Here is a 23,450-nt window from a genome sequence, read left to right as displayed (position 1 = left end):
ATTCGAATTTATAAAATGCATTTGGACGATAGACCAATTTATTGCTCCACGAGTTAGGTTAGGTTAGGTCATCATTAGGGCGATAATATCAATATGGGACTGAGTGAAGGTCAACATGTCTAATTTATTTTTTAAATCGTTGTAAACAATATAAACGAAGGGGGTAAGAGGAGACTTTACGCTTGGATCGAAATTAAAAGTAGGACTGTTACGTTTGGGGGTAGATTTAATCATTTTTATACTATTTGAAATAAAGATCAGAGACTAGACTTTTGAAAACAAATTTTCACTGCGCATTTGACACATCTCTTGCCGCATCTTGCATTGAAACAGTAGCCAAAGCTTTATCGATTTAATCCAATTAAATATGACATTTGAGGAGATATATTATTGTTAGGTTCAGATTTGATCTTAATAGGAAGATAAGAGATTGTTACTACTTAGCTCTAAATTCAAGGTGAGTACCAACACCGAGATTGACCCTATTCTCGAGGCGAAGTCATCGTCACCACCTAATAATTTGACCGTATTTAATAAATATTATATATTATAATATTCTAAAGTTATTGTCAAATTAATGCCACTCGAAGAGATAAAATTCTATGACCTTGAGAACTACATGACCTTGTAAATGACCTTAAATAGAAATTTAAAAAGCATTAGGATGAATATTGATAGAATCTACTAGATAGATTATCCTTCCTTATTAATTTTTTAACTTCACGACCAGGCTTGAAAAATTTCTAGTTTTCAAAAATGTCTTCAAATGACATTCAAGTGACGTTCTTTCATGAATAACCTTTATGACCTTGACCTTGAAATATGACAATTGAGTATCGGTTAAACTTTCATAGACGAAATATGGACCCTGTGGTCAAGTTGTTTTTGAGTAATCGTGAAAAGAAAACCAACAAAATAGCTGAATTTCCCTGAATAATCTTTGAATAAATCTTCACTTTATACTGTAAAATATCTTGTCCGATATTCAGCAACGACCGCCATTTTCTCTCTCATGGTAGCAGAGCGCTGGTTCGCTGCTACTGAAATCATCATTTACAACATAAATGTATTTTTTATTTTATTGTAAATTGTCAACTCTGGTCAATTAATTGCTGGTTGGTAAATTTCACCCATGGTTTATTTTTGTCAACAATTAGCGTCATATGGTTGGCGTTGTAGTTTAACTATGAGAAAACAGGTATTTATGCTCACACAATTAGGATAATGAGCTCTGGTAACTTTGAACAAAGAGGATAAAGAAAATAAGTTCAACAATTAAATCAGCAGAGAAAAAGATTCTAAAGATAATTAAAGATTATGTTCCAATTATTATGATGTAATTACAATTAATCACGAGCCCAGAAAGGTAATTCAGTTTGAAAATGGAAATCAATACCCTGAGAGAAGGAAAAATAACAAAGAAAATCAATCAAATTATAAAATAGTTAAATTACTAATTGAAGAAATATGTTAATTATCTTTCAGATGATTAATAAATTGTCATTCTTACCTTATAAGAAACACAGTGAAGGTAAATTAACAATTCGCTTGGCAATGGATTAATTTCTTGCGATTTACAATCAGAACAATTTTCATCGATTGAAAGTTTACTCGAATCTTTCGATTTACTATTAATATTTAATGAAAAGGTAATTAAAAAAATTAGATTTTCTTTCCCATTGAAATTAGTAAACAATTGATAATAACATCAATTAAATCACTTTACCTTTTCATGTGTTCCCTCCACTCGTCACTAATTGTTTTATTAACTAAATCACTGAGTTGATTAATTTCTTCGTGACGTTTATCAAGCTCTTCCTGAGTAAGAGTTTCCATTTGTTGGTAATCATCTGATTCAAAGACATGAAGATGTCTGTGTTTATCGATAACCCTTTGTGCTAACTATTAAAGTAAATTTGATTACAATTAGAATCCCAATTTAGTGATTAACCAACTCACATCTTGTAATGTTCCTTCACCATAGTCTCCTCCTTTACCGATATTTGGACCAAAGGAATCACAGTTATACAGGGGATCGTTTGCAATCGGATAACCCAAGTACTGGAGGTGGACACGAATTTGATGAGTTCGACCGGTTAATGGTTCACATTGGACTAAACTTGTTTTACCATCGGTACTAATTCGTTTGAAAACGGTCTTTGATTCTTTACCATTCTTTTCATCGACTATTTGAAGGCCAGTTTTATGGTCCAAAGTACCTAATGGCTTTGAACAGGTAATTTCATCTCTAAATCAAATTCAACAATATTTCAGTTTTAAATTGTCTTCTAATTGGTTATTGTTTCCTTCTTTATGAAAGATGAAAGTTAATTATGTCAACATACTCGGGAAATTGTCCGGTAACTTTGGCAATATACTCTTTCTTAACTAATCGTTGAGTTATTTGATCAATCACTTTACGAGCCCAAAAGCGATTTTTAGAAGTGATGACAAGGCCAGAGGTTAAACGATCTAATCGATGGCAAACTAATGGGGGGAAAAATAGTGAAGATAATTAAATTATTGGAATCTATTTCTTTGTGAATAGATTGTGGACTTAACTGTGTAATTGTTCAATTCCATGTTCTTTTTTAAGAATTGAAGAAACACTATTGAGATGAAAACGACCACAAGAATGAACCTGATTAGTTAAATAGAAAATAAAATTAGAAATGATTTACAGTTTTCTCCTATTCTATTTTTATTCACCGGTATAGATGGAGGTTTATCCAAAACTAGAATGTTTTCATCTTCGTGAACAATTTTCAATGGTAATCCGATAACAGGCATTTCATGACGATGCACTAATCCAGTAATTAAATCATTGTCTTTGAGAATATAATCAGGAGAAACTGGTTCATCATCAACTCTAATCAAACCTTTGGAGAATCGTTCAAGCTAAAGAGAGAAAGATATGAAAGAGTGTGAGTTGAAAAATGACACAAAAGAGAAAATTATTCACAGAATAACAGAATTTAGACTTATGACAAATCAAGATGAATTAAATATTAGTAATAATTTAAGTTTGTCGTAATTACCAAAGAGCCATTATTAATTGATCTAAATTCCTTCTGGTAAACATCAACTATTTTAGATCCAATCCAACGTCCCTTGCAAAACGAATAAAATGTATATAAATATGGATACACTTTCCTCAGACCATGTTCAAAATAGTAATCAGAATCTCCCCTAATTAGAAAATATAAATAGAAACAATTAATAAAAGAAATCAAAGAAAATAATTGTAAATATGTTACCTGTCAATTTCCAAAATATTTTTTCGCTTCTTTGTTTTACTAATTGTCGCTGGAGGTTCAATAACATCAAATTTTCTTTTAACTCCACTAAAAGATGACATTCTTCTAATCAGTCCAATTTGAGTAATTAATTCAATTCTCATTGACAATTAGATAAAAAAACAAAACAATTAAACAAAACAAATTCAAAACAAATCAATAATAAGAAACATGTGTTAGTCATGAGGCCGAATACCCAAGAATAGTGGTGCCATCTAGTGTTGGAAAAAGAAACTTTGAAGACTTAATTGTTAACAATTAAGTTTCGATTTTTATTTTAATTGATATTTGGTATTCGATTGGTATTTAATGTAATTATAATTTACTTGAATTAAAGTAAATATACTGAGGAGAAAATTCTGTGATGGAATTGAATTCAGATGTGAACTTTAAATTCTGAATGGGAAATTATCATAATCTTTATGAATGTTGATCCATTTAAATTGTAACTTTATTAACAAATTTAATTGTTAAGACCATATTGAGATAATTGTAGGAGTTGAAACGAAATTAATATTTATACGTCTAGACAATGATAAAGAAGACAATTAATAAATTAATCTAATCTTTACGTTTTTTTTTCTATCCATCAATAGTTAACATGAAACCGAGACTCTCAAGTAATCAATGGTTGAAGATTTTAAGTGATTAATCAACAATTTAACTCGTTAATTGTAAATATACTTGATTATAATCAATCTCTCAAGTTAAGTATAATCTATTCATCGAGATGATTTGTTTTCCTTTCTCGATGTGATCAAAGTTAATTAACTTTGGAACAAAAAAATTAGTTTAATCAACTGTTGTGATCTTTGCATGTGCTTCATGTGTGTTTGTTATTTTATTGATTGTTGCGGTTTTTTAACCAACTGAATTAAACAAATTGTTATGATTAAAATCTCAACGATTAACTGAAAATTTCCTTATCCTTACAACGGGAATAATTTAGATAGTAAACCAAAGGTAAGTAATTAAATATTCACAATAATGAAAAAAGAAATGAAGTAAATCAAATTTTCTCTGACGTCCCAAAGAAAGTTAAATTGTTTCCACATTGATTAACAATTAACTTCCTAGAAAAGAAAATGATTTACCGATTGATTTTCCTTTTAAAATATTTCGCGATGATTAATTAACTTTTAATTTGCTTTTCTTCGCAATCACATTAATTAAGTTCAACGAAAATGTTTGAAAAATTTTTTTCCCTCTTTGTTTATGTTTACATTTTTTTCATCTCATTTAACTAACCAACATTTTCCTATATGTTACCAAATGAATGTTAATTACAAGTTTAATTTTGTAGAATCAATTAATTAGTATCTCAAGGTAATCAAGTGGAAATTAATTTTTCAAATATTCACCATTAATCACTAATTATCTTCACTTTGTCTTCTTCTCTATTACTTTTTAATTTTCTATCAACAATCAATTGATTTATTTTCCTCTAGGTTAACAAATGGGTTCACACTTATAAGAGACAATTGTCATCGTTGATTGTACACAATTAGAAGAGGACAATTAAAGTGCTATCACGATAGAATCACGTTCAAGATGATCAAGACAATTTCTAAATTGTTAAAAAGCTGATTAAATGGAAAAGCAAATCAATTAATTGATTTGAATGTTCACAAAACACTGACCATTGTTTTCTTACAACAACAACAACAACAACATGGGATGAAAATAAGGTAACCAGTTAAAGTGAATTTTAATTATTTACTGGATCGTGATAATTGAATTAAATTCATCATCTTGTTTAGTTTTAATTACGATAATGATTCGAGTTTAATATACAAGGTAAGTTAAACAATCGATATAAAATTGATGAGATACTTTTAATGGATTACATGATTTCTTGTTTTTTTCCTCCTCTCTGTGTACAGGTAAACATTTACCTCTTGAACATTGGAAAAGGATAATTAAGTGGGTGATGATTTATACTAATTAATTAAACTCGTAAAAGACAAAGATCATCCTGTTCATCATCATCATCATCATCAATTTCATCAATATCAAGATCAAAGAGGGAGAGAGAGAGAGAGAGAGAGAGAAAACTAAACCTTTCCTCTTTTCTTCGTATAGTTTTAGCCTCTTTTTCATTTTCTCTCTCTATTTTTGTCTCTCTCGTTCTCCTTTTTCTCTTCTTCTTCTCCTTCTTGTTCTTCTCTCTTTTTTATCATCTTCATCTTCCTTTTGCTGTTCTTCCTCATCATCAATTTAGTAACCACCTTTTACTCACTCATTCTCCTCAAATTCTTCCTTCTCTCTGAGTGCTAGATGATCAAATACATGAGTGAAACATTCAACTAATATCAGTGTTTCATTTGTTTTCATTTAATTTGCTTCTCAAAATAACATTTCAATTCAATACAATTAGATAAATCATCATCATCAGAATTTGTTTTGTTATCTCTCCCCTTTTCTCTGTCTCTCTCTCAACTTAAAACAAATATAAGTGTGTGACTGTGAGATATTGTTACTATTGAACCATTAGCTTTATCTGCAAACGGATTAAATCAACTCATCTTAATTTAAATTGAAACCGATGTCTTCACAATCAACTAACTGTGTTACCAATGGTGGACCCAAGGCTAATGGACCATCATCATCATTGCCATCAGCACTTTCATCAACGACAACTAATGGTCATTTAACCTCCAATTATCATCATGATTCTGAGCGTACAAGTGATGTGGGTATCATAGCAATGGAAATGTATTTTCCATCAGTTTTTGTTGATCAAACGGAATTGGAAAAATATGACGGAGTCTCCGAGGGTAAATACACCATTGGCCTGGGTCAAACTCGAATGGGATTTTGTTCAGATCGAGAGGATATTCAATCTCTTTGCCTAACAGTGACCCATCGATTGTTTGAGAAAACCGGTATCTCACCTCGAGATGTTGGATTCCTCATGGTTGGAACTGAAACACTGGTTGACAAATCGAAATCTGTTAAAACGGTTCTGATGAAACTTTTCGAAGAATCTGGAAACGGTGATGTTGAAGGTGTTGACACAACTAACGCTTGTTATGGTGGGACTGCTGCTCTTTTCGCTGCCGTTAATTGGATTGAATCAAGTTCATGGGATGGTCGATATGCTCTTGTTGTTGCCGGTGATATTGCCATTTATGCTTCTGGAAGTGCTCGACCAACCGGTGGTGCTGGTGCCGTGGCCATGTTAGTTGGACCCAATGCCCCACTTGCCTTTGTCCGTGGAGCACGAGCAAGTCATATGGCTCATACTTACGATTTTTATAAGCCCAACATGGACTCCGAGTATCCGGTAGTTGAAGGTAAACAGTCAATCATTTGCTACACGCAAGCAGTTGACCGATGCTACCAATTATTTTCATCTAAATATGAAAATGTCCTCAGGAAGGAGGCGTTGACCATTAATGGTCAGATTAAAAGTGTCAACGGTAGTAGTGGCCTTAATGGTGATTCTAAAATTGCCAAATTGATTGACAGTCCATTAAATGGTAAAATGAGACTTAATGATTTTGATGGGCTACTTTTCCATTCACCTTATTGTAAATTGGTCCAAAAATCGGTTGCTCGTCTTTCGTTGAACGAATTTCTTTGCGATGACGATCCTGATTATGAGAATTATTATAAAGGTTGTGAAAAATATCGATCAATTAATTTGGAGGAAACTTATTTCGACAGAGATTTGGAGAAACAATTTATCTCTCAATCATCGCAACTTTACAAACAGAAAACTCAATCATCATTGTTATTGGCGACTCAAGTTGGTAACATGTACACCGCTTCACTTTATTCTTGCCTTGTTTCTTATTTCCTCAGGTAATCATGAGACTTTATTATCTCTCCTTTACATCATCATCATCATCCCTCATTCTCATTATATGATGATTTAAATCAGGCCCCTTTTTCTGTCTCTTATTCAATATCTTTTTATATCTTGTCCGCATCATCTTGATGACCTTGCTCACCATCATCATCATTCTTGCTCACGGCTGACCCATGAACCGTCTTCCTCTTTCATCTCTCTCTCTCTCTCTCTCTCTCTCTCTCTCTCTCTCTCTCTCTCTTTCTCTTTCATCTTGTTACAAAACACACTCGACAAGATGAAGAAGATGAAAAAATGGGTGAAATGCCAAAAGAAACTTATTAACATCCATTTTAAAAAGAATCTCTTGCTTCCTTATTTTCCAATGCCTTTCGGCTCATATTGTTTATCTATCATCTTAATCTTGACCATCATTTAATTTAGGTAATCAACTAATTGTAGCATCATTTTTTCATTTTTCTTTTTTTTCTCTTTTCTTTTAAATAATATCAACAGTAAACCTTTGGAAGAAATTGCTGGTAAAAGAATATTATTATTCTCTTATGGTTCAGGAATGGCTGCTTCCATGTTCTGTTTACAAATATCACCTGATTCCACACCCAATTCACCTTTGGACAAATTGTACAATGGAATTCGCGAGGTACCTGTTCTCCTTAAACAACGAACCAAAATATCACCACAAGAGTTTGTTGAGACTCTTAAATTGCGAGAGGAGACTCACCATTTGTGCCCTTATACACCCAAAGGTCCAATTGATAATCTTTTCCCTGGAACTTATTATCTTGACAATATCGACAATTTATTTCGACGAGAATACAAACGAGTACCAGTCTCACCTCTAACCACCAATAACGAAAAGTCCGATGTTTACTCTTCGTCAACAAACCTAATTAAGAACAACAATCTAACATCGACAATAACACAATCATCACCACTTGCAGTACCATCAACACAACAATCAACACCATCCTTGTCATAGTTTTTCAACAATTCAACAATTAATATAACAATCAACAAACAAACAAACAAAACACGCGAAAATCAACTTTTTTTTTGCCAAAATCATGTTAATCAAAATTTTCACTTTTTCATTTTACTACAATTGAAAAATTGAGTTTCCATTTAGTTTCCCAAGCAACAAATCAATCACAATCCAATAGAAAAAATCAATTCCTCTTGAATAATCAGCAATCAACTGATTTTGCTGGTCAATCAATTTAAACTCAATTTTCCTTTAATTGTAAATGAAAAACAAAACGAAAAACAAAAATTATCTATTGGTTACATTTTCTAATTACTTTTTTGTGTGAATGTATGAGTTATATTAACGTGGCCTTCCAGAGATACAGGACAAAGACGACAATTTATATTAGATAATCAATAAATCACAATCATCGTAATTAACTAATTACAATGAGAATTTATTGTGGGGGATAAACAAAAGAAACAATTATTTTGTTATTGGTTTAGTGTTTTCTTTTTTCATTTGTTAAAAGTGTTTCCTTTTTGTTTCCTCTTCCTCTTTAGATGCTAATTATTAATCATTTACATACCGAATTTAATAGTTTACTAAATCAATTATTAACCATAATTATTGTTAATACCATTAAAAAAAGTTTCAAAGAACAAGCAAAAAAAAAAGTTACTACAATTGTTTCCAATTGAGAAAACAATTAAGATTCAAATGAGAATCTTTACTTTTTAGTTTTCGAAATTAAATTTTTCTATCAATTCGTACAATCAACGAATCACTTTAAATGGAATAAATTATCTATATTCTAACAATCGAATCATTTAATTGTTAAAATGGAAATAAAATCAACTAATCATATTTATTGTTAACAAAAATCTCATGTCAATTATATTTGTATGGGTTAATACTATCTGATTTCATTCAATCTCAGAATTTTTTTTGTTTCAGATTTAAAATGTTAATTGTTATTAATTTTATGGCTAAAGGGCTTTAAGAGTTCAGTTTAATTGTAATTAATCTGCTCTTTACCCTGATGACCTAAATACAACATTTCAAGTGGACAAGATTCAAGGGAAGAGGATCAAGATGATGATACTTTTTTGATGATGTTGTTTCATGATCACTAATAACTGTTGCCCTGGCCCTAATTCAAGGTTAATTTAGTTATGTTTTCTTGAGTGAATTTTTTTATACAAAACTGGATTAACTTGATTGTTGTTGTGTTGAGGTTGTTGCTTGTGTGTCTCTCTTCATTTTAGTGAATTTATCATTTGAAACCGTAATTTTTGTATACATTAAAATGGAGCGAAAGGTAACCAGTTTTTTGTTGCTTCTTTTTCGCTTATATTATGATTCATCGTCACCATTATTATCATCATAAGCGATTATCCTCTTTTATTTGGGAATAAACTTTTTCATTAAATCAGAACAAGAAAAAAAGAGTAACTCTATTTGAAATCATGGTTGATGGTTGGTTCACTTGGTTGTTGTTGTGTTGTTAATCATCATCAAATTAATATGCTAATTGACTTGAGAGACTAAAATATCCGTGTAGGTCTTTAGTTTGCTTCTCAATGACATATCGATATAATGTTCACCACCAAAATCAATAACTACTCCTCCGAGGATTGTGGGGTCAATCTTAGAGTTGATGGTAAGTTTCTTGGAGGTGAATTTCTTAAGAATAGCTTCCAATTCTTGTTTCATCTTAGGATCGGTTATTGGCTTAGCAGAAATTATGGTACAATCCAATTCTCCTCGGGAAAAGGCCATAATTTTAGCATAATTACGAGCCACTGCAGGTAAATACTTAAGCCTATTGGTTTCAGCCATTACAGCGATCATATTATTGGTTAAATCACAGGTTTTAAATTTCTCTGGTAACAATTTAGCCAAAATTTCCTTCTTTTGTGATCCTTTGATCAACGGGTTGGTCATAAAGTCACGAAATTTAATATCCTTATTACAAGCAGCAGCCAAATTGATTAAATCTTGTTCCACTTTATCAACCTTTTGTGTTTTAGATGCAGCTGAGTAAAGGGCATTTGTATATTTACCATCAACACCATAAAAACCAATCGGAGGTCGAACCATAGTTGTTGAAGCAGCAGAAGCAAAACAAGCAACGGCCGATCCAGAGACACGAACGTAAATCTTTTGACCAAGAAGCATTTTTACTATTAAATTAAAAGGTCAAAAAACACAAAAGAGACAAAAGAAAACAATTAGAAAGCAAAGACAATTAACTAGGAACAACTTCAAGGGCAAAAGATTCAACTCAACATTTAACCCAAAAGCTTTTCTATAGAGATTCAGTAAAGAGATTCAGTAACTAGGAAACAACAATTCTCACAGTTTCGATGTATCGATACATCGAAAGTTTAGAAATACAGATTAGTCGATGAGTCGGTTTTCTTTTTTCAGCTGATTGATTTTCGTCAACCGGCTTAGTGGCTGTTTGTTCACTTTGATTATTAGAATTAGAATTTGTTTTTTATTCTTTATTAAAGATTCATTAAAGATTTACGACGATGGTCGCGTGGCTTTACGATAAAAGTGATCTTAGGAAGACTCCGTCCATTATCGATGGAATACCTTATGAGATGGAACAAAGGTATCGTCGTGAAGGTGCTCGGTTCATAATCAAAGTTGGAACTAAGATGAATCTCCGGTACGATACAATGGCGACTGGTGTTGTTTATTATCATCGTTTCTATATGTGCCATTCATTCAAGTTATTTCCACGTTACCCGACTGCCTGTTGTTGCTTGTTCCTTGCGGGTAAAGTTGAAGAAACACCTAAAAAGTGCAAAGATATAATTAGAACTGCTAGAGAATTTTTAACCACTAATCAGTTAACAACCTTTGGTGATGATCCCAAAGAGGAAGTTCTTACTTTGGAGAGAATATTATTACAGACAATTAATTTTGACCTACAAGTTGACCATCCATATACCTATTTAATTAAATATGCCAAATGTTTGAAAGGTGATAAAGAGAAACTTCAAAAAGTGGTTCAAATGGCCTGGACGTTTATTAATGACAGGTGAGAGAATTGTAATAATTGTAAAAGGAGAAGAAAAAAACAATCGATTCTTTTGCCAAGAATAGGCAACAATTAATTTAACCTCATTTCGCTTACAATTTGTGTGAATTTTTAGTGATTTGATCGGTTGGTCATCTGTGAGAACCATTGACAACTTTTATCAGCTGATTTGCTTTCAAACAATTGAAGTTACAATTAGAATGCTTTTTGATTGTTGACCAAGTTCGTTACTTGGTCTTTTTCTTTTATGGTTTAATGATTAACATTATTTTCTTTTTCTAGTTTATGTACTACCATTTCTTTACAATGGGAACCCGAAGTGATCGCAGTTGCTTTGTGCTATTTGGCTGGTAAATTATCCAAATTTGATATCGTTGATTGGGAAGGACGTCAACCGCACCATAAACGATGGTGGGAAACATTCGTTGAAGATTTAACCACCGACATGGTCGAAGATATTTGCCACCAAGTTTTAGATCTTTATCAAATTCCTATACCAGATACACCTCAAGATTCCCCACCGACTAGTCCAGCTCAGTCTAATTCCATAGCAACAAACAATAATGTTCCCAATTTGGTAAGAATTTCCCTTCTCTAGTTTTTAACATTTTTCATCGGTCATTGACTCTTGTTTTTTTTAATCCTTCATCATCTCATATTAAAGATGCAACAAAAAACCTCACCATTAGTTACAGCTCAATCAGCATATCATGAATGTAAGTACAAATTCAAATACTACAATTACCTTCCAATCAAAGAAACTTGAGTTGAATTCTCTGCTTTCATTTTCGTTGCACTCTAACTGAATATTTTTCTTTATTTTTCTGTTTTTCTCCATTTTCTTTCCAGTATCTATGACAGGGCCTCCACCGCCTCCTCCACCACCACCACCTCCGCCTCCACCATTGACTCTTTCATCCCAGGTATTGGGTGGACTCGTTGAAACGGCTCCCAACATGTTAAGTGTCGGCATGAAAGGCAATATGAGCACTCAACAAGCTTTAATCGGGTCTACGGGTAATATGCGTCTTCCAAATATTCCATCCAATGTTTCAATTCTACAAGCAGCCAATGTTATCGCTCCAAATTCAGCTTCTATGATGATCAGTGGTCAACCTTTTGCGAATCTCTCTAATTACGGTTTCCCAGCTCAATATACACTCGCTCCAGCTCCCCAATTAGGGACCATTCCAATGGCCCCTGGTCCAAATGTTCAACATCAGCTTTCAGTGCCTGGTACAACTTGGGAATTCGCACCACACCAAAGTTATGTAAATATGCGCTTCTCTGCTCCCGATCATAATAAACCCATGGACCATAAGTGATACAAGACAAAAAACAAAAGTGTTTCCTTCATAAAAAAAATATATATTTCGTTTTTACTCCTTAGCCTCTTTTATTGAAAGCTAATTAATTTCTTTAATAAAATAAGTGCACAAGATCAATCAAAGTCTTTGTCTTCATCGGGAGTTCATTTTTCCGAGCCCATTTGCAAAAATGTCTTTAAAATTGATAAAATTTTAATAGAATCAAAATTTTCTATTAATCTTATCAATCCCATCAAAGGGTTGAGGAAACAGAAAGAGGAGATGATCAAATTAACGAAGCACTGATTTTGAGCATGAGAATTAAATGTTTAAAATGGCTGATAGACAATTAATTGTTGGCTGAAAAGAAGGAACAATTTCAATAATCCAGTAATCAAGACAATTGTGGTTATTAATGATAATAGAAAAGTCTAATTGTAGTATAAACCCAAAAAGATTCACAGAACGGTAAAAGTTGTATTCCAATAATAACATAATTTTGATTTATTGTTGTGAAGAGTAAATCCCTCCAATCGAATTGGTTAAATTGGTGAAATAATGAAAGATATTTTTCTTTACTTTTTGTTTTCTTTGTGTAACATAAGTTGTTTTTCGTTTGAACAATTTTCTCTTTTCCTTTTGATACCTTGGTGGAATTTAGAACATTGTATCCGAATTGGATGATCTTGGACAGATAAGTTTCTCCCAATTCTTGGTCATCAAATGGTAAAGACTATTATAATGATTACGTAGTTCTTTAACAACTAATTTCAAGTGAAGCCATTGTTTCTCGTCAAGTTCAGCAAGACACTCACGGTAATCGTCCTGAAAGATAATTGAAATAAAAAGAGAAAAGATATTGTTGGATTATCTTTACAAATCAATTGCGTAGAGTTAGAATATAATCTTACGATAAATGGATATTTGGCAATTTTAGAGATGATTTTTGCTCGTGAATGATGATATTTGGAAGTTTCGTCGTAATATATAGCAGCCTCTCCTTCAGCTGATCGAACTTCTTCCAAAATGTCCTCTTGAATCGAAACACCGAAATTATTTCCATCCTCAATTCTTGGTATCAACAACATAACCCATAATTTGATCTAAAATAAAAGATGTGAAAAAAAAGAAATTGTTAACTTATTTCAATAGTATTCAAGTGAATCCCACTTACTAAATTAAGATCTTCAATAAGCCCCGAAGTTTTCGGCTTTAACATAGCGATTATAGATTTGATTTTACTATTTCCTGGTACCATAACTGATGCCTGTTTATGATTAGTTTCATCTTGGCTTTCAACAGTGTCAATTGAAGCTTTTCGCTTCTTCCCTCTGGAAGTTGCAGTTACAGGCGTAGGCACTTCTTTTGGAGTTTCATGATTCATGGTGAGATCATTAGGAAGTCCAATTCGAGATTGTGGAATGGTAACATCTTGACGAACCACTTTAATATACTTTTCGTCAAATAGTTCACTCTAAAGAAAGAAAAGAAGCAAATTGAATTAATAGAAAATAAGTCGCAGAAAATTGACCGAACCTAAAGTAACCACATGGAATAGAACATGTGGTGTATAGCTAATACAGAGAAAATACGTAAATAGAGAAAACATCTTGTTCTTTTCTCTTTACTCACCTCAAGCATCGTGTTTAATTCCAATACTTTCTGAGGAAAAGCTTCTTTAATCAGCTTTTGAGCCTTTTCACTAATTGAATCATTCCAATCTGTTAACTATAGAAAAAAAATAAAAAACAATAAGAACAATTAACTAATCAAGAATAAAGCAAAATCCAAGAATAGGCAACATGCTTTAGCTTAGACCATGTGGAAACAAAGAGTTGAAACTAATCAGCTAATTACTCACCTTAGGACAAGGTGGAACATCTCGTTTAAGAATATTTCTTGATGACATGTTAATTAAGATAACTAAATAGTTCAAAATCAATAAGAACAATTGAAAATTAAGAAAATTATAATTAGCCAACAACGGACCAAAAAACCGGCAATTGGAATTGAAACAAAAAATTTGCAGCTTAACCAAGTTGAGGGAATGTTTAATAATAACAATTGGATTTTCGTTCTTTTTTCAAATTTAATTTGGTTAACAATTTAATTTTATTAATTAAAATTTTCTTCTTTCACTATTATGATTAACAAGTTATACATTCACTTCTATGGAATCTGGGGTTTAATTTATCGTAATTAATTGGAATGTAATTTATAATTAGCATCAACCATATGATCTTTAATTATGATTCGTTTAATTGTATTAATTTAATGAGAAAAGTTAATTCATTCAATCTTGTGATTAACATGAAAATGATTAACTAACTGTTAGAATTTCCTTTCAAGATATAATATCTAATTGTATGTGATTAATTCAAGTTTAATCACATACAATGATTAGGTAATTACTGAGCTTAATTTTTCAATCACCTTGGGAGGTTATGATTAATTGTAACTATCAAGCAATTAGTTAATTACATAATTTGATTCAAAAAAAAGCTTCTGATTGTTACACTTGAATAATAAAAATCACTTGCGATTGTAATTTTTAATCAACTGGTTAATCAAATCTGATTATTTTCAATGTTGATTAAGATTAAAATTTAAATCATTTCATCATTGATTTAAAATCAAATTGACCACTAATTGTTGTTTAAGAAATAATAATTATATGTTAATTTAATTCTGATAGAAAATAGTGAGCTTCAATTTAAATCAAATTAATTACAATGTAATTGCTTTTCAAAATAAATGTACAATCAAATTAAACCTTTCAAATCAATCGTAACAATTAATTTTAAAATCTAAAATCAAGAAAAAAATCTAAAGGTAAATTGTGATTATAATTAATTAGATTAGTCAGCCAAGAGTCATGACGAAATTAATTATATTTCAAGTTACATATTTTGTTAATTGTTATCGAGAAAAAAATCAAATAACTAAATGAAATAGTAAACAATTAAGGATCAAATCAATTAACACTGTTAACTGGAAAACAAAATTAACCAATAAACACAAATAATAATAATCTACTTCAACTGTAATTACAGTTGATTGGTAACAATTAGTGATAGAAATAAAGAAAACAACAAATCAATTAATTGTATCAACTGTTCAATGATCACATGATAATCAACAGTCATTAACGAAAATGATGGTAAATTAAATAATAACAATTAAAAACTAATAAAGAATCACAATTAACCAAACAGTTCCAATCGGAAGTAAAATCTTCACAATTAAACCTCCAGCAGGAGGATGAAAACTTTTCCAACCCTTTTAATTGATAACAATTAAGTACCAACGATAGCAATTAAATTAGTCGAATACAGTCCTTGGTTTAATCATCGATGGAATTTAATTGTTAGACAATTTCTTAATCATTTGAAGGGAGATGAAAAGTTTTCCATCCACTTGAGATGGCTAAAGATTAGCAATTTAATCTTAATCATCAGCCTAATTGTTTTCTAATTAGCTGTCCAGCTCTTACAATTAAGTCAAATAATTAAATGGCTTTTTTATCAACCATTAAGCTGATTAGATTATCAATCAAGCTGATCAATTGGTAAGCTAATAAAGTCTCTCAATACTTTATCATTAACTAATTGTGATTAACATTTTCTCTCTTAGTGAGTGTTGATTTACTGTTTTTCTTTATTTAATTTATCATCAAGTTAATTGTTGGGTGATAACTTTTTTAAGAAGGCGGAATTTGATTAAATTGTCAACAAAAAGAGTTGAGGATTCCAATATTAACTTCAGTTCACCACAAGTCGTCCAACAATTAAGATCATTTCACCTTAACAATTAACTAAATTTACATCGAAATTATTTCATCTTTTACCTTAATCATTTTCTTAATTAAATCTTCAACCTTTTTTTGTGGTTAATTAACTAATTCCAATCAAAATGATAACTTCATTTTTCGTATTGTCTCTTGTGATTCCAGTTTATTGGACTATCTTTAAATACATTGAAGCTCGACTATCTAAAAGGTAAGAATTACAATTAACTATCAACAATTAAAATTAATTTTCTATTTACAATTTAATTTCTAAATCTAATCAATTGTTTTCTCTTTTTACTTTTAGTAAATTCGTTTGAATCTTTGATACGACTGATTGAAAACTCACTGACCATTGGTTGTGAGTTGATCTTAATTTTGTTTGGATTAATTAACCAAGGAATCAACAATTGACCCTCTAACTATTAATCAAACATGTTAGGACAATTTAATTACCACACAATCATCATGATCAACTTAATCATATCACATCAACATCAACAACAACAGTAATCCAAAGGCTCTTGACCATCGACAATTTGGTTACTTGACCATTTTCAAGGAATCGCAATTGTGTTGATGGATTTAATTTTAAATTGTAATTGGATTCTAACCGATTGCTTATTATTAGAATGGATAATTAGATTGTTTTATCCGGTGTAGATTTTAATTGGAAAGAAAAAAGTTAATTGTCTCTAATTCTTTCAACTTTAGACTTGAAAGATCAATGAGATTTAATTATTTCCTAAACCTTTATAATTGTTGCTTAATCAATGATCTGACTTGATCTCACCCTTGGCAATCAATTCTGATAACAATTAACTAATTACTGATGTTGTGTTGATGATGAATCTTTCCTTTAATTACTTTCCCTTTATTATTTATTGTTAATCTTATTCTTCCCTTTGAATTGTAATCAACTTTTTTTTAGAAAATTTATCATTAATCTCTGTTGGATAATTAACCAAATCACTGTGATTAAGATAATTAATTTACTCAATAATCAATGTGTTCATCGATCAATAGTCCTGTTCATTTAATCCAAACAAAATTAACTAATAAAATGACGAATTGATTGAAACTATTATAAACAAATCTGACAATTAAGTTAATTATTTCAATTCGATGAACAATCTAGAAAAATCTAGCAAATTGTTGACCAACAATTAGTAGAGATAAATGTTAATCACGGTTATAGAAAATTAGATGGTCCAGATAATTTAAAATCAATTGATTTCTTTTAATTGTGTAACATGGGAACTGGAGGAAAACATTAGATTGGTGAAAATAGGAACAATTAACTTGGTTAATTGATTAAATTAAGCAACGGTAACGGGGAAAGTGAAACAAGCCAAAGCTTGATTGTTGGATTGCAATTGGTAAGTTAATGATTTAGCTGAGACACTTGATCGTCCAACAGTGAATGAACCTTTGTAGGTGTAATATTCACCAGCGGCGAGTGGACAATTAAGACCAGAATTACAAGCTTGGACAGTTGATGATTCGGTTCCGACGGTGCTAATTGCTGCAACTGAATTAGCGGCAATTGGTGAAACGAATTCAACTTGAACGTTAACCTTTGAACCAACTTCGAAATCACATTGGAAACCTTCACATCCCTCGATGCTTACAACTTGAGGTGGATTAAGATTACCCTCTGTTTAGAAATGAAACAATTAACAATTAGTTGACAATCAACGAGAAAAAAGTATAATTCACATTAGAGAAAATGAAACAATTAAACTTACCACAGGTTCGGAAATCAACGATTCCAGCAAATGAGGAGCCAACAAGAGCTAAAACTAAGATGATTGATTTGAACATTTTTCAATTAGTTTGGTTGATTGTTACTCGTCTGATGAACAGTTAACAATTGAATCAATTTTGTGACAATTAATCTACTTTTAATTAGCCCTTTTTATACTCCTCTCATCTAATTGTCCCGTTTAATGACGTTGGTTAGATTCATATACCTTTGGATTGATTGAAAGTCTAAATTAAGACAGAGTTAATTGATTAACCATCATGATCGTGATTATTTATATGATAATTCATTGTTTTCATGCAGATTAATTGATTATCAACAATGGAATTAATTGATCAATGATTAACTGGTTAAATATATTGTCATCTATGTTCAAAGTCTTTACTTTTGATTGTTAATCATTTCAAGGTTAAGGTTAGTGATCGATAGTCACAATTAAAGTCCGATTATTATTAGTACGAAAAAAATATTGATAGTAATTAGGGTTAATTCTGAGTTCTTATTGTTTTTGTTAATCTTGATTAAAGAATCAAAATGAATCAATCACAAGTTTAATTATTATTAGGAAATAAATCGCATGATTGTTGGGATTGACTTAATGTGATGATAATTAAATGTCAACAACTGATCACTGATTAATTTTTAGTCATACAAAGATATTTAATCGAGATTCAATTGTGAAAATATAATCAAATCAAAGAAATTGTTTAATTGTTTCAGATGGAAAATTGTAAGAAAAAAAAGGAAACATTTTCAGTGATTTTCAATTGATTACAGTTGGAAAAAAAAACTCGAACAGAAGTGATTAAATTAGACAACGTTAACAGGGTAAAGTAAAACAAACCATAGCTTGATTGTTGGCTCGTTGATTAGGTAATTTTTTGTTGGTTATTTTTGTCTAATGAGAAAGTGTTCCGCCGGAAAATTCAATTCTTGGTTGAGGTTCCACGAAATCAAGCCAATCAGATGGATGAATAGGAAGTAATCCCATTGATTGACATTTGTAAAGAGCCAACGCAAGACATAAAATGTTTCCCAATAAATAGATGAATTTTTGTAAAATTGACTGATTTCCCTCGATGAGTTTGAATGCTGAAAGAATGTGAAATGAGAAATGAAAAATAAGGATTACAATTGAGATATTTTACTAATCACAATCAAAAAGATTCCAACTCACTTGTATTAATTTGTAAAAGCGCTTTGACTGGCTTAAGGAAAAGCATACCGACCATCATAATAGGAAAAATTGAGATTGAATTACCGGCCATGTACATGATGAAAAGATTCATGGGAAGTTGTCTAACAGGACCTAAAGCAATATCCCATGATTTCTATAAAAAAAACAATAAAAGAAAGATGAACATTAATAAAGACAATCATTCAAAACCAATGGGAATAACAAATTACCTTGACAATGAGAGCGCCATCACTTTGTTCAACAACTGGAACATTAAATAAGACATTAGAAACAAAACCAGGAGGTGATCCTAATTCATTTTTTTCATTTTTAACCCTAAATCCAAACAAAAGTAAAAAATAGTTAAAAAACGTCAAACAATCAAAATGAAATCAAGTTTGAAAGGAAAAAAATCACTTACCTGGAATTAAAATTAAGAGCAAATTTGTGTCTCTTTACACTAGTTTGACCATTAGTACCGTGTCGAACTTGTGGATTACTACTAACTGATGACATGATTAGAAAAAAAGAACAATTAAACAATAGATAATTGCGAAAATTAATCAAAAACAGTAGCAGAATTTGAGAATCAAAATGTAAACACGAAAATGAAAAAAGTCTATTTTCAAAGCAAAACTGTGAGAATAAGAGGTTAGTCTATTTTCACAGAAATTCTTTGAATAGAATTTCAAAAGAAGCGGTTGACTTGCCCAAAGATCTTCAGGGAGAGTTTCCTATCTTCTTATGCCAAGAGATGGCACTTTTATTTATTCCTCTTTCTCTTCAGATTTCTCTCTCTTTTTTTCTTTCTTTTCTCTTTCTTTTTAAAGAAAATTTGTTCAACTTTTCACAATTTTTCTCATATTTTTTCACAGTTTTATTTTAATTATTTATTACCATAAATCACTTTAAACTGTAATAGAAAATATTATACCAATACTTACAAATAATGTTCTGCTTAAATATAAAAGGTCCACCTTTATTCATCATTTTATAAATTGTGCTACGAACAAAATTCAATTAGAAACACTCGAAGCTGATTAATACTCTGGATCAAATCAAAATGCAAACAACATAAATAAATGATAATACGGATGGTGAATAACAATAACCATCTATACCAAATTGCATCTTATTAGCAGATACCTGGAAACTCAACTAAATCATAGTTGGTAAGACTCAAGATATGTCCGTCAGCTCGATATCTTCACTTTTCAGCTGATTTTTTTTCTCGGCTTAAAGTTCGGTTTGATTGTCTCAGGCCCTCCGGGCCTTTCTTTGGTCATAGTGACCCTTATTAGCGAAGACCTAACCTAACCTAATTTAAACAAACACAATTAACTGAACAATTAAGTCCATTTTCATATGTAGCTTGAACTTTAAGCCGAAAAAAATCAGCTGAAAAGTGAAGATATCGAGCTGACGGACATATCTTGAGTCTTACCTCATAGTTAATAACGAAAATCATAAAGAAAAAAATTAAAATCGTTAAATTGAAACAAAGGACAAAACAAACGTTGAGAAAAAAGAACATTTTAAAACTTGAATTCTATGGATGGATTTCACTAATAATCAAGTCGGAAACTTTCAAGATAATAACAAAAACAGTTAAAAGAAAATTAAATCATTAATTAGATGGAAAACTGCGAACTTGTTGTTAACTAAATTGGTCAAAAGATGTCACTATTTGCTACTGAAAGAAATAGTTAATTTGTTTTTTTTTTGTGTTCTCTCTAATTAATTAAAATTATCTAATTAATAATATTTCCTCTTTATTAATTTGTATCCTAACTTATTAAGTAAGAAACGGTGATCAAACCGATATATTACTTACCTCCAAAATGTGCCAAAGTGATCCACCAATTGAACATCAATCGGATGACTCTAACAACCACGTGGAATTGGTAGACTCCAGTCTCATCGCCTCGCTGAAGGAATTGATTTTCGCGAATCTATCGATCACAGCAAAGAAAAAGGTCGGTAACAAGATTGAAGAGAAGCTTAAACAACTGAGTGACATCATTGAGAAGAAGCAAAATAATGAAGTTGATCTCAACGATAAGATGAATATCATATTGGGAAAGATTGACAGCATCAAGTCAACACCATCGACATTTGCTGAGAAGGCCAAGAGTAAACCAAAAGATAATCAAGTAATCATAAAGGTAAAAGAGAATGAAGATAAAGAAGGAACATGTCAGATTCTGATTAAGGAGCTGAAAAAAGACCTGAACATCCAGCTCAAAGAAATTAAACAAATCAGACATGGTATGATAATTACTTCGGATATGATGAACCTCAAAGAAAAAGTTTCAACTATGGCCAAAAATCTTCAAATCGATCAAGTGGTAACCATCAACAATGTTAATAAACTACTACCGCAGATTCAAATAGTTGTACCAAAAGAGGAGTTCGAGAATGCCGAAACCTTTAAAAAGAGAAATAACCTGGCAGAGGAAAGTGAAGTTTCATTTGTGTCGAGTTATGATTTTAAAACAAAAAGAGGAATGCATCTCACCAAAGTAATTGTACGAATGGATAAGAATAGTCGAACCAGAATCGAGGAGAGAGGAAAAGTCTTCATGGGCTGTACTGGTACCAACTTTAAAGATAATTACTATGTAAAATACTGTTCAGGTTGTTTCAAAATTGGCAACCACACAAGACGATACTGTGAAGAGACCCCAATATGTACCAAATGTCATGAAAGACATGATGGAGATAAATGTGTTAACCAAGATCGAGTTGAGAAATGTTGTTTACTTTGCAAGGAAAATGGATTCGACCAAACCTCGCATCGACCCAAATCTGAAGAGTGTGCATCTTATAAACAAGCAATCAAAAAGATTCAATCAATCACTGATTGGAACAAGAATGAAGCTACTTTTTAAAAGTCACAATTGTAGAAAAGAAATTACAAAAACAATGGAATTGATCAATGAACTGAATAACTTAGATGCGATATTCATTCAAGAAAGTAATATGAACACCCTATTAGCAGCTGAACTGGACGGTAAAGCGACGATGGTTACAAATCAACACACAGCAATCATAGTACGAAAACACAAAGTGATAAAGTCGTGGAATATCGGTGAATCTTCAATAGTGACTGAGATTAGGGTAAATGAAAGAATAATAGTTTTGGTAAATCTATACATAAATCCGAGTACAGGTGAAGAGAAAGTGAAGAAAGAATGTGATGAGATAGAGAGACGACTTGGTGGCTTCCGAAACAATCCGATAGTTATTGCTGGTGACATTAATTCGACACATCCAGACTGGTCGAAAAACGTCAATCCCAGGAATGAGAGGAAAGGATTAATGTTAGCTAGTGTTTTTCTTAAATTTAACATAGCGATGAACACACCTAATGATGAAAATTTCACTTATATTCACATGGATAAATCAAAGCACTGGATAGATATTATTGGTGACAACTTTCAGAACTTCTACAAAGAAACAGAAAGAAAGTTTGAATTAGATGAAGCGATAGCTGATCATCGAGGAATCAAATTGGAAGTTAATGTAATTGGTTACTCACCGAACACAATCAACCCACAGACTATAACTTACCTTGATAAGAAACGTCATTATGATAACATCGCTAATTCGTGGAGGAAATGGTGTGACAAATGTGAACCAAAAGATGAAGGGGAGTTAAATAATAGCATCATCAAATTTACCGTGGAAAACATCAAATCCATAAACAAATCGATTGTAACCAAGAAGAAAAAATTAGGCTACAAATCACTAATTCCTCATGAACTACGAGTTAATCTCAAAGAAGTGCAACAGAGGGTGAGAAATAATTTCTCACAAGCAAATAAAGAAGAGCTGAATGAGTGTAAAAAGAGAGTCTTCCTGGCAACCAAACGGGCGATTGAGAAGAAATTCAGTCCTCAGCAAGAACCGAAACTTCTCTGGAACGAAATTAAGAAGATAATGGGAAATCCAAGGACTGAGGAGACCAATGAGTTCATCATAAACAAGGTGAACGAAATGAAAGAATTCGAGTGTACAGACATGGAGAGTCTGGAGGTAGAGGAGGTGAACCATAAACAACTTGACAAGAATATAATATTATCAACTGAAGAGATAAAGACCATCATCAAAAAGATTAAGAATAAATCTCCTGGAATTGATTACATGGATAAAAGAATGCTGATCAAACTAATGGATGAATTTCCGGATTCGACCACCAGAATGATCAACATGATGGTGAACAATGGTAGCTTCCCATTAAGCCTGAAGATATCGAGAGTGGCAATGATTCCAAAATCGGACG

The 23,450-nt window shown here is 31.5% G+C and overlaps 7 protein-coding genes and 1 long non-coding RNA gene across 10 annotated transcripts; 3 read left to right on the top strand and 5 right to left on the bottom strand.

The window, feature by feature from the left end:
• Positions 1-1,065: 1,065 nt before the first annotated feature.
• LOC128397023 (pseudouridylate synthase RPUSD2-like) lies at positions 1,066-3,487 on the bottom strand. The gene is made up of 9 exons (XM_053357691.1): positions 3,258-3,487; positions 3,039-3,189; positions 2,710-2,898; positions 2,563-2,641; positions 2,346-2,487; positions 1,960-2,248; positions 1,727-1,902; positions 1,511-1,628; positions 1,066-1,397 (listed from the first exon to the last, which is right to left on the bottom strand). Exons 1-9 carry the CDS (start codon positions 3,398-3,400, stop codon positions 1,347-1,349), a joined length of 1,338 nt encoding a protein of 445 aa, XP_053213666.1. The 5' UTR covers positions 3,401-3,487; the 3' UTR covers positions 1,066-1,346.
• A 626-nt stretch (positions 3,488-4,113) lies between these two features.
• Positions 4,114-8,510, top strand: LOC128396985 (hydroxymethylglutaryl-CoA synthase 1-like). 2 transcript variants are annotated; one of them, XM_053357658.1, is made up of 4 exons: positions 4,114-4,259; positions 4,745-5,093; positions 5,180-7,103; positions 7,606-8,510. In XM_053357658.1, the coding sequence occupies exons 3-4, from the start codon at positions 5,842-5,844 to the stop codon at positions 8,087-8,089; spliced, it is 1,746 nt and encodes a 581-aa protein (XP_053213633.1). In that variant the 5' UTR covers positions 4,114-4,259; positions 4,745-5,093; positions 5,180-5,841; the 3' UTR covers positions 8,090-8,510. The 2 variants fall into 2 exon arrangements, with proteins under 2 accessions (XP_053213633.1, XP_053213625.1); XM_053357650.1 differs by lacking the exon at positions 4,114-4,259 and adding an exon at positions 4,582-4,622.
• Positions 8,511-9,461: 951 nt separating this feature from the next.
• Positions 9,462-10,391, bottom strand: LOC128397070 (ATP synthase subunit O, mitochondrial-like). Its single transcript, XM_053357741.1, has one exon. It carries the CDS (start codon positions 10,253-10,255, stop codon positions 9,605-9,607), a length of 651 nt encoding a protein of 216 aa, XP_053213716.1. The 5' UTR covers positions 10,256-10,391; the 3' UTR covers positions 9,462-9,604.
• Positions 10,392-10,532: 141 nt separating this feature from the next.
• On the top strand, positions 10,533-12,579 carry LOC128397033 (cyclin-K-like). Its single transcript, XM_053357701.1, has 4 exons — positions 10,533-11,129; positions 11,412-11,706; positions 11,794-11,845; positions 11,979-12,579. The coding sequence occupies exons 1-4, from the start codon at positions 10,615-10,617 to the stop codon at positions 12,452-12,454; spliced, it is 1,338 nt and encodes a 445-aa protein (XP_053213676.1). The 5' UTR covers positions 10,533-10,614; the 3' UTR covers positions 12,455-12,579.
• A 248-nt stretch (positions 12,580-12,827) lies between these two features.
• On the bottom strand, positions 12,828-14,472 carry LOC128397052 (proteasome activator complex subunit 3-like). The gene is made up of 5 exons (XM_053357721.1): positions 14,298-14,472; positions 14,069-14,164; positions 13,611-13,910; positions 13,348-13,539; positions 12,828-13,261 (listed from the first exon to the last, which is right to left on the bottom strand). The coding sequence occupies exons 1-5, from the start codon at positions 14,343-14,345 to the stop codon at positions 13,094-13,096; spliced, it is 804 nt and encodes a 267-aa protein (XP_053213696.1). The 5' UTR covers positions 14,346-14,472; the 3' UTR covers positions 12,828-13,093.
• Positions 14,473-15,989: 1,517 nt separating this feature from the next.
• LOC128390923 (uncharacterized) lies at positions 15,990-17,318 on the top strand. 2 transcript variants are annotated; one of them, XR_008325725.1, is made up of 3 exons: positions 15,990-16,004; positions 16,070-16,434; positions 16,531-17,318. It is a non-coding gene; the product is annotated as an uncharacterized LOC128390923 (long non-coding RNA). The 2 variants fall into 2 exon arrangements; XR_008325724.1 differs by lacking the exon at positions 15,990-16,004 and having other exon boundaries at positions 16,011-16,434.
• Positions 17,319-17,442: 124 nt separating this feature from the next.
• Positions 17,443-18,132, bottom strand: LOC128390838 (uncharacterized). The gene is made up of 2 exons (XM_053350641.1): positions 17,972-18,132; positions 17,443-17,880 (listed from the first exon to the last, which is right to left on the bottom strand). The coding sequence occupies exons 1-2, from the start codon at positions 18,045-18,047 to the stop codon at positions 17,543-17,545; spliced, it is 414 nt and encodes a 137-aa protein (XP_053206616.1). The 5' UTR covers positions 18,048-18,132; the 3' UTR covers positions 17,443-17,542.
• Positions 18,133-18,623: 491 nt separating this feature from the next.
• LOC128390748 (ER membrane protein complex subunit 4-like) lies at positions 18,624-19,787 on the bottom strand. Its single transcript, XM_053350540.1, has 4 exons — positions 19,587-19,787; positions 19,396-19,501; positions 19,166-19,319; positions 18,624-19,080 (listed from the first exon to the last, which is right to left on the bottom strand). Exons 1-4 carry the CDS (start codon positions 19,679-19,681, stop codon positions 18,887-18,889), a joined length of 549 nt encoding a protein of 182 aa, XP_053206515.1. The 5' UTR covers positions 19,682-19,787; the 3' UTR covers positions 18,624-18,886.
• Between the last annotated feature and the right edge of the window lie 3,663 nt (positions 19,788-23,450).

This window comes from Panonychus citri, unplaced genomic scaffold (assembly GCF_014898815.1).
Source record: "Panonychus citri isolate SS breed McGregor unplaced genomic scaffold, ASM1489881v1 Contig00001, whole genome shotgun sequence".
NCBI classification, from domain to species: Eukaryota; Metazoa; Arthropoda; class Arachnida; order Trombidiformes; family Tetranychidae; genus Panonychus; species Panonychus citri.
The sequence above is the reverse complement of the archived record's forward strand: the minus strand, read 5'-3'. Positions and strand labels throughout refer to the sequence as shown.